This window comes from Schistocerca serialis, chromosome 4 (assembly GCF_023864345.2).
Source record: "Schistocerca serialis cubense isolate TAMUIC-IGC-003099 chromosome 4, iqSchSeri2.2, whole genome shotgun sequence".
Classification (NCBI taxonomy): Eukaryota; Metazoa; Arthropoda; class Insecta; order Orthoptera; family Acrididae; genus Schistocerca; species Schistocerca serialis.
In genome coordinates, this window is record NC_064641.1 from 766,413,031 (window position 1) to 766,427,366 (window position 14,336).

The window sequence follows — 14,336 nt, forward strand, 5'->3', positions numbered from 1 at the left end:
GACTGCGTGCAGTCTTTCATTGGTGCTAACTATGTTGTTACTGTCTTGTATCATGACGTTTTTATATTAGACGTGAGGACATTAGAACTAATGTTTTTCCAAATCTCAGTCCACTCAATGTTTGGAAACTGTCGTTCTATTTTGTTTCTTCCTTCGCTTCTCTTTCATTCCCGCATTATGGCTCTCAATGTTAAGTGTCGGGACTGCCTGAGTTTGACACTGACATAACTAAACTCTACATAGAAAATCCTCACGTGCTGTAAGGGACTGTTGATATTCTGCATGTCAGTCGGGGGAAGCAGGCTTGGAGGTTTAATGATCTCGAAAAGTTGGCTGGTTATGCTTTCTCGCGAGTCTCTTATTAACTTGCCTTTTGATAAAAAGAGCAGAGGCTTTATCCGTTATATCAGTTAATCCTAGTCCACCATTTTTGGGATCTAAAGTGGCTACGTTAGCAGGTACTCTGAACACTTCACCTCTCCACAAAAAGTTGGTGATTTTGGACATTATTCTCCTCGCTATCATTCTCGGTATTGGAAACAGCTGGGCAATATAATAAGCCTTAGCAAGGATGCATGAGTTGATATACTGTGTTCTTTGAACTTGGTTCATATATCGAGTTAAATTCTCTACAATGGCTCCTTGCACTTTATCTGCTGAAACTTTCCAATTTAAAGCCGTCATTTTCATAGGGCGTGCTGTCAGGGTGATCCCAAGTGTTTGATGTTGTCGGACTAAATTTGCCCACTCGACGTTGATATTATCAAAACCTCTGAGATTTAAAATCTTACTTTTTTTTCGTTTGCATTGGCTCCAGATGTTCTACAGTACGAATCAATCACTGTTGCTAGCGTGGTTACCTCGTCACTATTCCTTATAATGACCCCTATATTGGCAGCATAGGCTCTTATAACTGTTTTATTTCCTGATAATGTTAAGCCTTTTAATGTAGCATGGACATGTCGGAGGAAAGGTTCCAGCGAAATTGCGAAGAGCGACATGGACAGAGGACTTCCTTGAGGAACACCTCGTTGTATTTGCATCGGCATGGATTGTTGACAATTCACCGCTATTTGAGCATTTATTCCAGTTGCTATGTTCTTAATCAACTGTATGACCCTATCGTTGAAACCTATTTTCTTCAATGTCTGTGGAAGATATTCATGATTTACTACATCGAAAGCTTTATAAAAATCCAAAAACAATAAAGCACACTTTATATTTGTTACAGAAGTTATTGCAATGATATCTCTGAATTCCGCTAGATTTTGAAAAATCGTTCTGACTTGCGCACAGTTCTGATGTTGACTAATAATTTTATCTGTAAGGCATGAAATTCTCTTGTTTATTATTCTAGCTATTAATTTATAATCAGAATTCAGCAGTGAAAATGGACGAAAATTATTTAAATCTTTGTTTCCATTATTTTTTGGCACCAGAACAATTTTACTCTCCTTAAACTCAGCCGGAATCATTTTACCCTGAATAACCTCATTTACAATGTCCGTGATTTTCGCACCTACTATTGGCCAGTAACGGATGTATAACTCTGGTGGCCGACCATCCGGTCCTGGGGATTTTTTTGGTGGTGAGGCGCACAGAGTCTCATACACGTCTTCTTTACTGACAACCTCGAGAAAATTTTCCTTGTCATCTTCTGTCAGCTGTGTGGCTAGAATGTCAAGGAATTCTTCCAAGGAAGCATCTCTACTTTGATGTACAGAATATAGCTCGCAATAATAGCGATAAATCTCGTCCATGATATCCTGCTGGGTTCTGAGAATCGTACCGTGTTTTGTTCGAATTTCATCAATAAAAGTCCTTCTCCTGTTTTTCGTATGCTTCACTAAATGATATAGGGAAGTAGTTTCATCTGCTGACACCGAATTTGCCTTCGATTTTATTGTCAATCCTCCATTTGACTTCTCTTGATATTAAGTAACTTGGCTTCGACTTTTTTGATGTCTGCTATCCGAAGTGAGGAACCTGCTGAGACTTGATCATATAGATCTCTCAAAACAGAATAGTAATACTCTATAGCGCATTTCATTTCCCTTGCGCTCTGGGCACTGTATCGAATAAGAACTTTCCTCAACTTTGGCTTTGCTATTTTAACCCACCAGTCAATAGCAGTGGCATATCTACTACGGACTCGCAGGCATATTGCCCATGTTTCTTTAATCAGATCTTCTAAATCATGATTTACTAACAAGGAAGTGTTCAAATTCCACTGATTCTTGAATCGGCGAACCGGTTGTCTTGTTAGATTTATGCAAGCTAAGACACTTGAATGGTCTGAAAAGTACGTAGGAATGGTTTCTAGTTTTGTCACGGAAGTTTCAAGATTTTTAGAAATACATAGTCTATCAATTCTGCTACGTAACGTTGCCATGACATAAGTGAACTCAACAGTGGAGGGGTATTTGATTTCCCATATATCCTTTAATTCTAAACCAGTAACTAGTTGTTTTAGTTCACTTGAGAAATTAAAATTAGGTAACTGATCTTTTCGATTTAAAACACAATTAAAATCACCTCCAAGTAATAACTGTCTTGGCGATTTCCTTAACAAGTATATCAGGTCATCTTTGAAGAAACGTGCCCTGTCAGCTCGATGAGAACTTCCTGAAGGGGCGTACAAGTTGATGATAGTCACATCATAGATATTTAGTCCTATTCCCCTTCCGGATTCCAGTCGTTCCACCTCGCTTACTGTAATCCCTTCCCTCACCAAAATAGCTGTTCCAACACTTGTTTCGGGAGACACATTTATGTCACTGACAAAACCGGGAATTACCAAATCCGAAATTAGAACTTCTTGTAACAGGGCAATATCAGTCGCGGATTCGTACAAAAATTCCTTAAGGGCTGATAATTTCAAACCGGTCGTGATTTTATTTATGTTTATAGTGGTGACAGAATAAGACTGCGTCATTATGCAGTCACTATGTAGTTGTTTTGATGAACTAATTTAGTTTCCTGTGGTTCAGGATTCAGTTAAGCTGTAACAGTTTTCTCGGAAGGCTGAACATGGAATAACACTTTAATCAGTTTATTAGTTACTGTCCCGTTTTTTTTCTACTTCTGATGTTTTCTCTTGTAACGCAAGCAGACTGATTTCCTGGAAAACTTTCTGATTTTTCCTCCAGTGATTCGTGTACGACCGTTTCGGACTGAAAATTCTTTGGGTTTGGGTCGCCCCTACCGGATTTTCCCTTCCCTTGGTTACGAGCTACATTCTCATTTGGTTGCGTCGGTATTTTACTTCGCGGCTTATCTGGAGCAGCAGCAGACGCTTTCGCAATTTCGGTTGCCGGCGCCTGCCCTGAGGTGTTGACCGTGATTTCAGTTTGGCCACCACTTCCTCGTTCTTTATTAATTTCACTCACTTTCTGATCGAGGGAAACAAATGGAGACTGCAGTTTTGCAACCTCTCCCTGAATTTGTTTATTAACAGATAAATTCTGATCTTTGCAATCGGCAACTGCACCTGTTGTTTCTTGCAAATTAATGCTGCTTACACCCCCTTCATTTTCTGGTACCGTATGTGTATTATCTTTCTGTTCATTAGTTTCCATTCGCATTTTGCCTTCAGGTTCCTCTGCCTCCTCATCGCACTGTTTTTGCTTGCGAAGTGAGGGAGTGGGACAAGACAGCTCGTCCTCTGAACAACTATCAGTTATCTCCAGAGGTCGTTTTTTCGGTTGCGTTTCAGTTTCACGAGTAGTGGCAACAGGGTTTCCTTTTGTTGTTAACGGGGGAAATTGACTGTTATCGTGAAGGGAGACATCAGCTTGGCCCGCTGCGTTAACATCCTCAACCAGTTGTTCCGGGCTATTCTATGGTAACAGATTATTTAAGGTAAGCTTCTGACGCTGTATCAAATTACTTTTAAGAACAACAGTTCGCCGCGGACATTCCTGTCTGAAGTGGCCGGTTTCGTTACATATATGACATGTAGCTTCCTGACCTGTATAAACAATTTGTGCCTTATATCCACAAACAGTTATGTGAGACGGAATATTCGTCTTAACGTCCATCTCTACGCAGCGGACCCCGCTAAAACACTGCAGTTTAAAGCGAGGCGACCATCTTTCATTTGCAATTGATTTAACGTCTCCGTAGTTTGAAAGAGCTTCCTTAATCTTATCATTTTCAATTTGAATGGGAAGACTCAAGACACGAACGGTTTTGTAATGAATGTCCGCTCTATAGATGGAAACCTTACTTTTATAACCATTTCTATGCACAAAATCTACTTCATAGCCCCACTTTCGTAACACTTTATCAACAGTCGAAGCACTGATTAACTTGACAAAAACACAGTATTTTTCCTGATCCAGTTGCCAGGTATGAACGGTTTCAGAATTTAGACCAATTACCTGTGTAATCCAGTCATCTATTTCCAGGGATGTCGGCTGAACAGGACGGGATTCCTTGTCAAAAGCAAATACCAGAGTATTCTTCCTGAGGTTTGTAGCCATGGTTAATCCAGCGAAGCAATTTCGGTTAATCAACCGAAATTCCAAGTAGCAGCAGCAAGACCAGAAAGAGCGATCAGATCACAAGGAACAGGAACGAACACGGAGAATAACGGGCGGACGGAACTCGGCGAAGCACAAGTACAGCGATGTAAACACTGAAGTGCAGCGCAACAGTTAACAGCGGCCACTCGCGAGCGCGGCTGAAACGGAACCGGCTTTACTCGCTGTTGACGAAGAGTTTGTGTGTTCTGTCCCTGCCGACTACTTCTGATGTATCTGGAACGAGGAGATCTGTAGTTGAGTGCTTTAGCCCACATGAGGCCAAATGAGGAGCTGCTTGAATAAATAAGCAGCGATGTTGACACATTTCGCCGCCAAAGTGTCGTGAAGCCGACTCGGCAAACTCATCGAGTCGGAAGCTCAAATATCTGGATGACGACGCAGACGCTGATCGGGTACTTATACTGTAGTGACAAAAGCAATTGGATAGCGATACGCAAATATACAGATGGCGTTGGTATCGCGCACACAAGGTATAAAAGGGCAGTGCATTGACACTCAGGTGATTCATATGAAACGGTTTCCGACATGATTATGGCCACACGACGGGAATTAACAGATTTTTTTCGCGGATTGGTAGTTGGAGCTAGACGCTTAGTAAATTCCATTTAGGAAATCGTACGGGAATTCAGTATTCACAGATCCACAGTGTCAAGAGCGTGCCGAGAAAACTAAATGTCAGGCATTACCTCTCACCACAGACAACACAGTGGCCGCCGGTCTTCACGTAACGACCGACAAAAAAATGGTTCAAATGGCTCTGAGCACTATGGGACTCAACATCTGTGGTCATCAGTCCCCTAGAACTTAGAACTACGTAAACCTAACTAACCTACGGACATCACACACATCCATGCCCGAGGCAGGATTCGAACCTGCGACCGTAGCGGTCACGCGGTTCCAGACTGAAGCGCCTAGAACCGCTCGGCCACAGCGGCCGGCTTAACGACCGACAACAGCGGTGTTTGTGTTGTCAGTGCTAACAGACAGGCAACATTGCGTTAAATAACCATAGAAATCAACGTGGTACGTACGACGGACATACCCGTTAGGACAGTGTGGCGAAATCCGGCGTTAATATTCTACGGTAGCAGACGACCGACGCGAGTGCCTTTATTAACATCACATCGCCTCTTTTGGGCTGGTGACTTAATCGGTTGGATCCTAGAGTACTGGAAAACCGTGTCCTGATAAGATGAGTACCTAATTCAGTTGGTAAGAGTTGGTGGTAGGAATGATACGATAACTGACTTGAAGTGGTTATGTTCGACTACTTAACACATAACTTCCCATCGTGTCCATATGGACACAATTGTTGACTAGTTTTGTTTTTACTTCATTGTTGGCTTACAATTATTTTTAGCGTAGGCGGTCACATATTGTTTTCAGGGAGAGTTTGAATTTTACGTACATTGTCTTAACACTTCATTGTTACCATTTACACTGTGATTGTGACAGCCTGTATTTCAGGGAGTTCTTTGACATCCGCAATGGAGCATGTTGATGTAAAGTAAGTAATGTTTCGTAAAGAACTTCTTCATTCTGGCATGTGAAACTGTTTGTAGTATATCTAAATATGTTTATAGAGATTTTCATTTGAGAAAAGTTGTTATCCATCGATTCACTTTCTGTTTATGAAGTGATTATTTCAGCCGTGTCCATATGGACACGCTGGGCAGTTGCAGGGTCAAAAATGATTTCGTTTCTTTTTCTCTTTTCATATCATAACAGAGGTCTGGCAGAATCTTTAGAGCCTGGTTTGACTGTGCAGGATGTTTTAGACATCCTGTTTGAGGATTCAAATGCTCCTCAGACTGATGGAATTTACATCACGATCCCTGATCCAGCAGTCCTCACGGATGAGGATTCGGTTGATGAGGATGAAGGAGGAATAGCAGATAATATCAATCCTAGACAACTCCGGGCTGAAGCTGAAATAAGATTAACAGACACACACACACAGAAAAAGATTTCAGATATATAGATTACAGGAACAGAAATATGCAAAAGACCTGGGTTCATGGTGCACTAATTTCAAATTTGAAGTCTTTTCCTGATCCATGCTTTGACACGTATGTTGATAAGTCTGCAGTGGAAATATTCGAATTATTCTTTGATGACGATCTGATACAATTCCTAGTTTATGAGTCAAACAACTACGCACTTTTCAAGAACTTTCCAAATCCTAACATAACTTGTGAAGAAATGAGGTGCTTTCTGGGGATCCTCATTCTAAATAGTTATAACTCTCTCCCTAATAAGAGGTTATACTGGGATTCCAATTTAGACACACGAAACGATTTTGTATGCAATGCCATGAGGAGAAATCGTTTTGAACAAATTCTTAGATTTCTACACTGTAACGACAATAACAAATTTGATGAAAAGGACAAGATGTGGAAAATTAGACCCTTTATTGAAATAGTAAGAGACAAATTTAATAAGCTGTTTGTTTCTCAGCAACATCTGTCTTACGATGAAACAATGATAAAATATTTTGGGAGACACTCTTGCAAGCAATTTATCAGGGGGAAACCGATACGACTTGGATATAAAGCATGGTGTTTATGCACTGCTTCTGGATATCTGGTAAATTTTTCCTTTTATCAAGGAAAATCACACAATCCAAATACAGTATATGAAGCACAGTTTGGTAAGGCTACTGACCCACTCGTTCAGATGATGAATGATTTGACACTGGATGTAAAGCTACTGCCATTCCACTTTTTCTTTGACAACTTATTTAGAGGTTTTTCTCTTCTGTCATACCTGAGAGAAAAGGGCTATGGAGCAACAGGCAGTATCAGAGAAAACAGAGTTCCCAAATCGTGCCCAATTTCCTCAAAGAAAGCGCTAGTTAAAAAGGAAAGGGGGTATTTTGAATCCTCACTTTGGAAGGACGATGGTGTTATAGTCACAAAATGGGTGGACAATTCAGTGGTTACTGTAGCTTCTACCTGTGAAGGAGTTGAACCTGTATCATTTGTAAAAGGATATTCCGCAAAAGAGAAGAAGACAGTTCAGGTACAGCCGGCTGAAGTGGCCGTGCGGTTAAAGGCGCTGCAGTCTGGAACCGCAAGACCGCTACGGTCGCAGGTTCGAATCCTGCCTCGGGCATGGATGTTTGTGATGTCCTTAGGTTAGTTAGGTTTAACTAGTTCTAAGTTCTAGGGGACTAATGACCTCGGCAGTTGAGTCCCATAGTGCTCAGAGCCATTTGAGCCAGTTCAGGTACAACGTCCTCAAATTATCACAGCCTATAATAAACACATGTGAGGAGTGGATAGTATGGATGAAAACATTGCCAAGTGCAGAATAAACATTCGAAACAAGAAGTGGTACTGGGATTTACTTTCTTGGCTGATTGACGTATCTGTACATAATGCGTGGCAGCTGAAGAAAGGAACGGGAGCTACGACTACTCAACCTGAATTCAGAAGTGAAATTGTTCAAGTTTACCTAAAAAGATATATGAATCATGTAAAAGGAGCAGGCAGGCCGTCCATCAGTCCTATGTGTGGATACAAATCGTGTGTTCCAAGTGATATCAGATATTATGGTATAAAGCACTATATCAAGAAAACTGAGAAGAAGAGAAGATGTGTAGGTTTGTACTGCAAACAGAAATCATCAGATGTTCACTCAAAATGTGGGAAATGTGATGTAGGACTCTGTCTAGAATGCTTGAAGTGTACCATGAAAGTCAGTAAAACAAATGATTGTGAATTATTTTGTGTATGGTGTTATAAATTGGTTTGTAAGGATTATTTTGTTCAAATTTTGCCTTACTTGTATTAAAAATCTGATTAATAAAACATATCTTCAAATGTATTTCACTACCACAGAAAATATTTCAAATATGAATCTGAGTGTCCAGCGTGTCCATATGGACACGTTATGTTACAGACAAACTAAGAGAGAGAAGAGTCAAATAATAGCTTATATGCACTACTTAGATGCACAAGAAGTCAAAAAACTGAAAATAAATTTAAATATCCAATTTTGAAAAATTCGGGCAGTTAAGGGTTAAGAGACCATCTGCAGCGATTCATGGACTTCATGTTCCCGAATAATGACGTCATGTAATCGGGCCACAATTGTTCGCAACTGGTTTGAAGAACATTCTGGACAATTTGAGCGGATGATTTGGCCACCCCGATCACCCGACATGAATCCCATCGAATATTTGTGGGACGTAATCGAGAGGTCAGTTTCTGTGCAAGATCTGGCACCGGCAACAGTTTCGCAATTATGAACGGCTATAGAGGCAGCATGGCTTAATATTTCTGCTGGGAAAGAGACCCAGTTCTTATTTTAGAATTTTGTAAGTGGGGTACAGAACCTGAAAGTACCTTTAATCACGAGCCAACGTATTTTACGCAATGTTTAAACCGAGTGCATGGGTACTTTATGACCACCACAAAAAATTTAAAAACTATATAAATTTCGTTCATTTTCATTCTCAACATAGAGTTTAAAATTCAGTAGATGTGTAAGAAGGGAACTAAACCTTAAAATATGACGACATTTGTTGCGGAAAGTCACAGTTACTACTAGACTTAAATTTTTGGGTTACATTTTACTGAAAATTTTAAAACACTTACGGAATTTGATATAAGAAATCATTAAAAACAATTTTAAAATATAAAGTACCATACTAGATTACCAACCCCGGCTGTTGTAGTGGAAACAGAAAAAGACCCGCCAGACACTTTAATTACATTTCCAGTGTGTCTCCATTATTCGGTTGATTTATTTAAACGTAACAAAACTGCTAAAGTTGAAGCAGGTTACGAAGAGTGAGAATGTCAATCAACACACAAATAATGAATTATTTACCAGTCAGAGAAAGAAGTGTAGAAGACCTATACATTGAACTGATAAAAAAAACTAAGATACTGGAGAGTATTGTAAGGTATCTGAGCAGCTTGTTTCAGACAGGCGTGTACCGAGCATGGCAGGTGTCTAGAGTTAACAGACTTCGAACGTAGCGTGATAATTGGTACAAGACGCATACGTCATCGCATTTCGAAGATTACTCAAGAAATGCGGTTCCCGAAGGCAGCACTGTCTAGTGTGAATCTTCTTCTTCCACTTGTTCTTAGTCTCTTCCTGTTTCTCTAACGGTCCAGCATTGTTATATGGCCGACAAAGCATTGGACCCATTCACTCGAGGCTACCGAGAAGCGCTTTCCAGCGACGCACGGGGCCTTCACACGGCACTTGGCGGCGTAGCGCTACTGCAAGGAATAGCGGCTACTTTCGTCGTCGCGCTATGCCGCTTTGGTCTGCCGCGTCTCCGTGTTTCGGTTCCATCATGGAGCCTGATCAGCACGATGCCTCTATTTTACTTCTCATACTGAACAAAAAAATGAAAAAGCGATAATTTGAAAGAAAATCCTGGGTGCCACCATTTCTCGAAGGAAGAAGTGTTCAAGGTTTATTAGAAAGGCATCCAATTTACCCAACTTTGGTACAAATGATAAAAGTATACTCGTCATGAAGACAGTTGACTGTGGGTCGCTTTATTACACCATAGCCGGCCGCGGTGAACGAGTTATAGGCGCTTCAGTCCGGAAGCACGCGGCTGCTAAGGTCGCAGGTTCGAATCCTGCCTCGCGCATGGATGTGTGTGATGTCCTTAGGTTAGTTAGGTTTAGGCAGTTCTAAGTTCTAGGGGACTGATTACCTAAGATGTTAAGTCCCATAGTTCTCAGAGCCATTTGAACCATTTTATTACACCATAAACATTTTCTCGATAGTGTTATTGGTCATATGGGATTCCCACAACTCATGTTCACTGACGTTGAGGCAACAGAAGATCGCCTGATTGATCTGTGATCAAGAACTGATAGCATCCGAAGAAATTTACTGACAATGAAACTTAATTTCTCCAAAGCAGGCTGTTACGTGACGGCTGTCATTTCTTTCCTGTTGGTGATTAAGCTTTCGGTTTGTCATCTTTCTAATTGCGTTTATAGAGCGGCAATTTCTTTTTAAAAAATTTTTCAGGCACAGTCTCTGCAGGGCTGGAAGACAAGTTGAATGTATTTTTGGTATTCTTGCTAAAGAGTGCAGAATTTTTGATCGGCCTCCGAATGTGTCTCCATAATTTGCTGATGATATTACAAAACCTTGTTGTGTGTTGCACACTTTTGTTCGTGATCGAGACGTACAGATCTGAGGACACTTTGCATACCTGTATGTTACGTTACATGTCAACAGACCCAACACAAGCGGGAAGAAATGTGAGTAACGCTCGTCAATGGACGTCTTCTCTGAAGAACGTTTGCGTTCGTCATCTGGTGAAAATTTTAATTTCAGTCTTCTGTATTGATTTTCATCTTTGGCCAATAGTGGAAGCATGATAACACGGCCGTACTACCAAATAACAGTGAGCAGCAATCCCAGTACGTCACGAGGCGACTGTTAACAAACGGCGTTACGCTGCTTGGCCGGTCAACGGCACCACCGAACTGGCGTCGTGTTGAGGCCGCTGATCTGAAGCAATATTCCGCCAGCCGTCTGAAAGTGCCCATTTAAATCAATGGTTGCCAGCGCTGGGAAGTTCTCTGTGGCTCCGTGGGAAGGCGGCCTAGGTTGCTCGTCCCTGGATGTTGTTTCTGGTGCCACCCACTCTCCCCTTACCCCAATCCCTCCCGGGATTGTCTGCGTGTACTGAAAATCTCATGCTGAAGCGTGAGAACGTTTTCTGAATGATTGTGTAACTTGTGTTTGATGCGGAAGGTAGGTACCAGCATTTTAGTTGGATGTGCGAAACCACCCAGCCTTTTAGGTGGATGTGCGAAACCACCTAAAAGCCACATCCAAGCTAGCCGGCTGCACCAGCTATTATCGCTAGTTCGATCCGGGGCACGTTCGTCTCCCCGAATCTCGCAAGTTGCGCGTTAACGCGCTCGGCTATCCAGACACGGTGGAATGATTGTTCAACATCCTACAGATAATGCGTAAACCACAGCACAGGACGACTGCAAGTGTTGACGTCACGTAGCCACGGCTGAGGCATACCGGCGATAGACACTCAACGAATGATATCAAGGCCGATTTGACCGTGCGGCAACCTGGGTTGTAGGAGGCAAATGCAGCGCATAGAGTGCACGGTAGTCGACTGTGGGCATCACAGACACTGCCCTCTAACGACATTCGGCCGATCAGTGGAGACATCGTTGATCTGTGAACATGAACAGACCGGCAATAACGTATACATTGTAAACCAAGCAATCCACAGGAATAGGAAGAAGGATACGAAGGAACTAGCTCAGGAAAAAACTTAAAAAGTTATCACACAAATCTGAGGGCTGTAAATTCAACGAAATACTTAAGGGTTACAGTTACAAATAACCTAAATTGGAACGATCATATAGATAATATTGTGGGTAGAGCAAACCAAAGACTGCGATTCATTGGCAGAACACTTAGAAGGCGCAACAGGTTTACCAGAGAGGCTGCTTACACTACGTTTGTCCGCCCTATTCTGGAGTATTGCTGTGCGGTATGGGATCCGCATCAGCTGGGACTGGCGGATGACATCGAAAAAGTACAAAGAAGGGCAGCTCGTTTTGTATTATGGCGAAATACGGGAGATAGTGTCACAGACATGATACGTGAATTGGAGTGGCAATCATTAAAACAAAGGCGTTTTTCGTTGTGACGGGATCTTCTCATGAAATTTCAATCACCAGTTTTCTCCTCTGATTGCGAAAACATTATGTTGGCACCCACCTACATAGGGAGAAATGATCATCACGATAAAATAAGAGAAATCAGGGTTCGCACAGAAAAAATTAAGTGCTCGTTTTTCCCGCGTGCCGTTCGAGAGTGGAACGGTAGAGAGACAGCAAAAAAAAAAAAAAAAAATGGTTCAAATGGCTCTGAGCACTATGGGACTTAACTTCTGAGGTCATCAGTCCCCTAGAACTTAGAACTACTTAAACCTAACTAACCTAAGGACATCAAACACATCCATACCCGAGGCAGGATTCGAACCTGCGTACGTAGCGGTCGCGCGGTTCCAGACTGTAGCGCCTAGAACCGCTCGGCAACCTCGGCCGGCAGAGACAGCATGAAGGTGGTTCATTGAGCGCTCTTCCAGGAACTTTATTGTGAATAGCAGAGTAATCACGTAGATGTAGATGTAGATAACAATAAAAAAACAAGGAGATCAAATACCTTCAAGCCGAACAACGTTGAAATATTTTTACAGCAGAACATTTTAATGAAACAGAACAATAAGTGGAAGTAGGAGGACTTAGTATGAAAACTCAAGTGTATACAGTGTACAATGTGCAGCGGAAGATATATTGGACAAACAGTGAAGGCGTTCTCGACCAGACAGAGGGAACGTACTGTCAACTCCAGGCTATGTAATTATTGCAGGTCAAAATAGCTAATCACGTGTACACATCTGATCAACTGTTAAAGGGAACGGAATCATTTGCCATACACGGTCATACACACAAAAACATTGGGTCAGTATCTACTTTACTAAAACTAGTAACTAGATTATTGCTACTGTTTTTGTGTTGCCAGTGTCTTCATTAGAAGCAGATCGTATGCCTCCCTACATTAATGTCTAAATGTTTTTAAGTGGGATTATGTAGCAAAGTTCCTACTTGTCGAGAGCTAGCCGAGCATCTGTCTCCGTTTTGTAGCACTTTTCTACACTGTTACAGAAATACTTGTAAATTTTGCTCTTTGAAAGGAAATGAAAAAAGTTTGACGTACTGGACGCAGTCGAAATGACTATTCATGAAACTAAGGACAGATACGTGCTGAACACGTTAGCAGGATAGAGAAATACTAGATATCTGGAACGGTTTTACAGGCCTTTTTTGTAAACGCGAAGACAAAACAATGGTATGTTCGGATTTCGCAGATGTAACAGATAACGGGAGCAGAAGAACTGCAAGCTGTGTAGTAGTATCTTTGGAACTAGACAAACCGCAAGTAATCACTTGAACAACATGTGTTTTCAGTCTGGTGCGCCGAATACACAGGATTTAGCAAAGCACAGTCGCACACTGCTTCTGCTAGACGCTTTGTGTTGGCACCAGGTGGTTTCGGCATCAGGTGCAATAGGTGATGAGGTTGACGTAAACCGATGCGCAAGCGCCAGTTGTGATGAGACTGGCAAATGGGACAGAAGTACATTGTTACATAGTAAACAGAAAAGTTTTTGTCCAACACATGTTGTGTTACTACGGCTACTATGCGTGTTTTACAAGTGTTTGTGACATGTATAGAACACTGTCAGAGCGGCGGCGAGAGCGTTGACCCTCACAACGCGTTTACTGTGTTTGGAGAACATTACTTAAGTGTGCTGAAAGTTGGTAAACGCGGCTTACCATTACGCTGGGCGTGGGCGAAGTACGTGAAGCACAGTGACAGCAAACAGGTGACAGCGCGCATATCGCCGGTTGGTCTGGCAGCCAGTAGAGCGAGACAGAGATATGCTCATGCGAAAGAGTACGACGCGACCGTGGCGCCGGCAGCTGTACTAATGCCGCCCGCGTCACCTCGGCTGGAACCTTTCCGTTCCCCCTCCCCGCCCGACCCTCGCAGCCTCATGACTCGATCTCTCGCGAGAGCTGGTCTCGCCTCTCATTTTGCGAGAGCCTGCCTGGCTGAACAGATGTGTAGTTGGCTGGCAAAATGAGCACTCCTCGCACCAGAAACAGTGGGCGCAAGGTCCGTTTTCGTTTGACATGTTCCCTGATCAATACCGCGGGATATGCGATGATGAAGGTGCGGCGGCGCGGTTCCTCCAGCTCC

General features: G+C 42.2%; 1 protein-coding gene across 1 annotated transcript in view; it reads right to left on the reverse strand.

Moving 5' to 3' along the window:
* The window catches only part of LOC126473316 (uncharacterized), a 144,652-nt gene extending 130,578 nt beyond the window's left edge, over positions 1 to 14,074 (reverse strand). Inside the window, exon 1 of the mRNA XM_050100299.1 lies at positions 13,910 to 14,074. Coding sequence (XP_049956256.1) covers positions 13,910 to 13,973 — 64 coding nt within the window. The 5' untranslated portion in view covers positions 13,974 to 14,074. The remainder of the gene's footprint in view (positions 1 to 13,909) is intronic.
* Between the last annotated feature and the right edge of the window lie 262 nt (positions 14,075 to 14,336).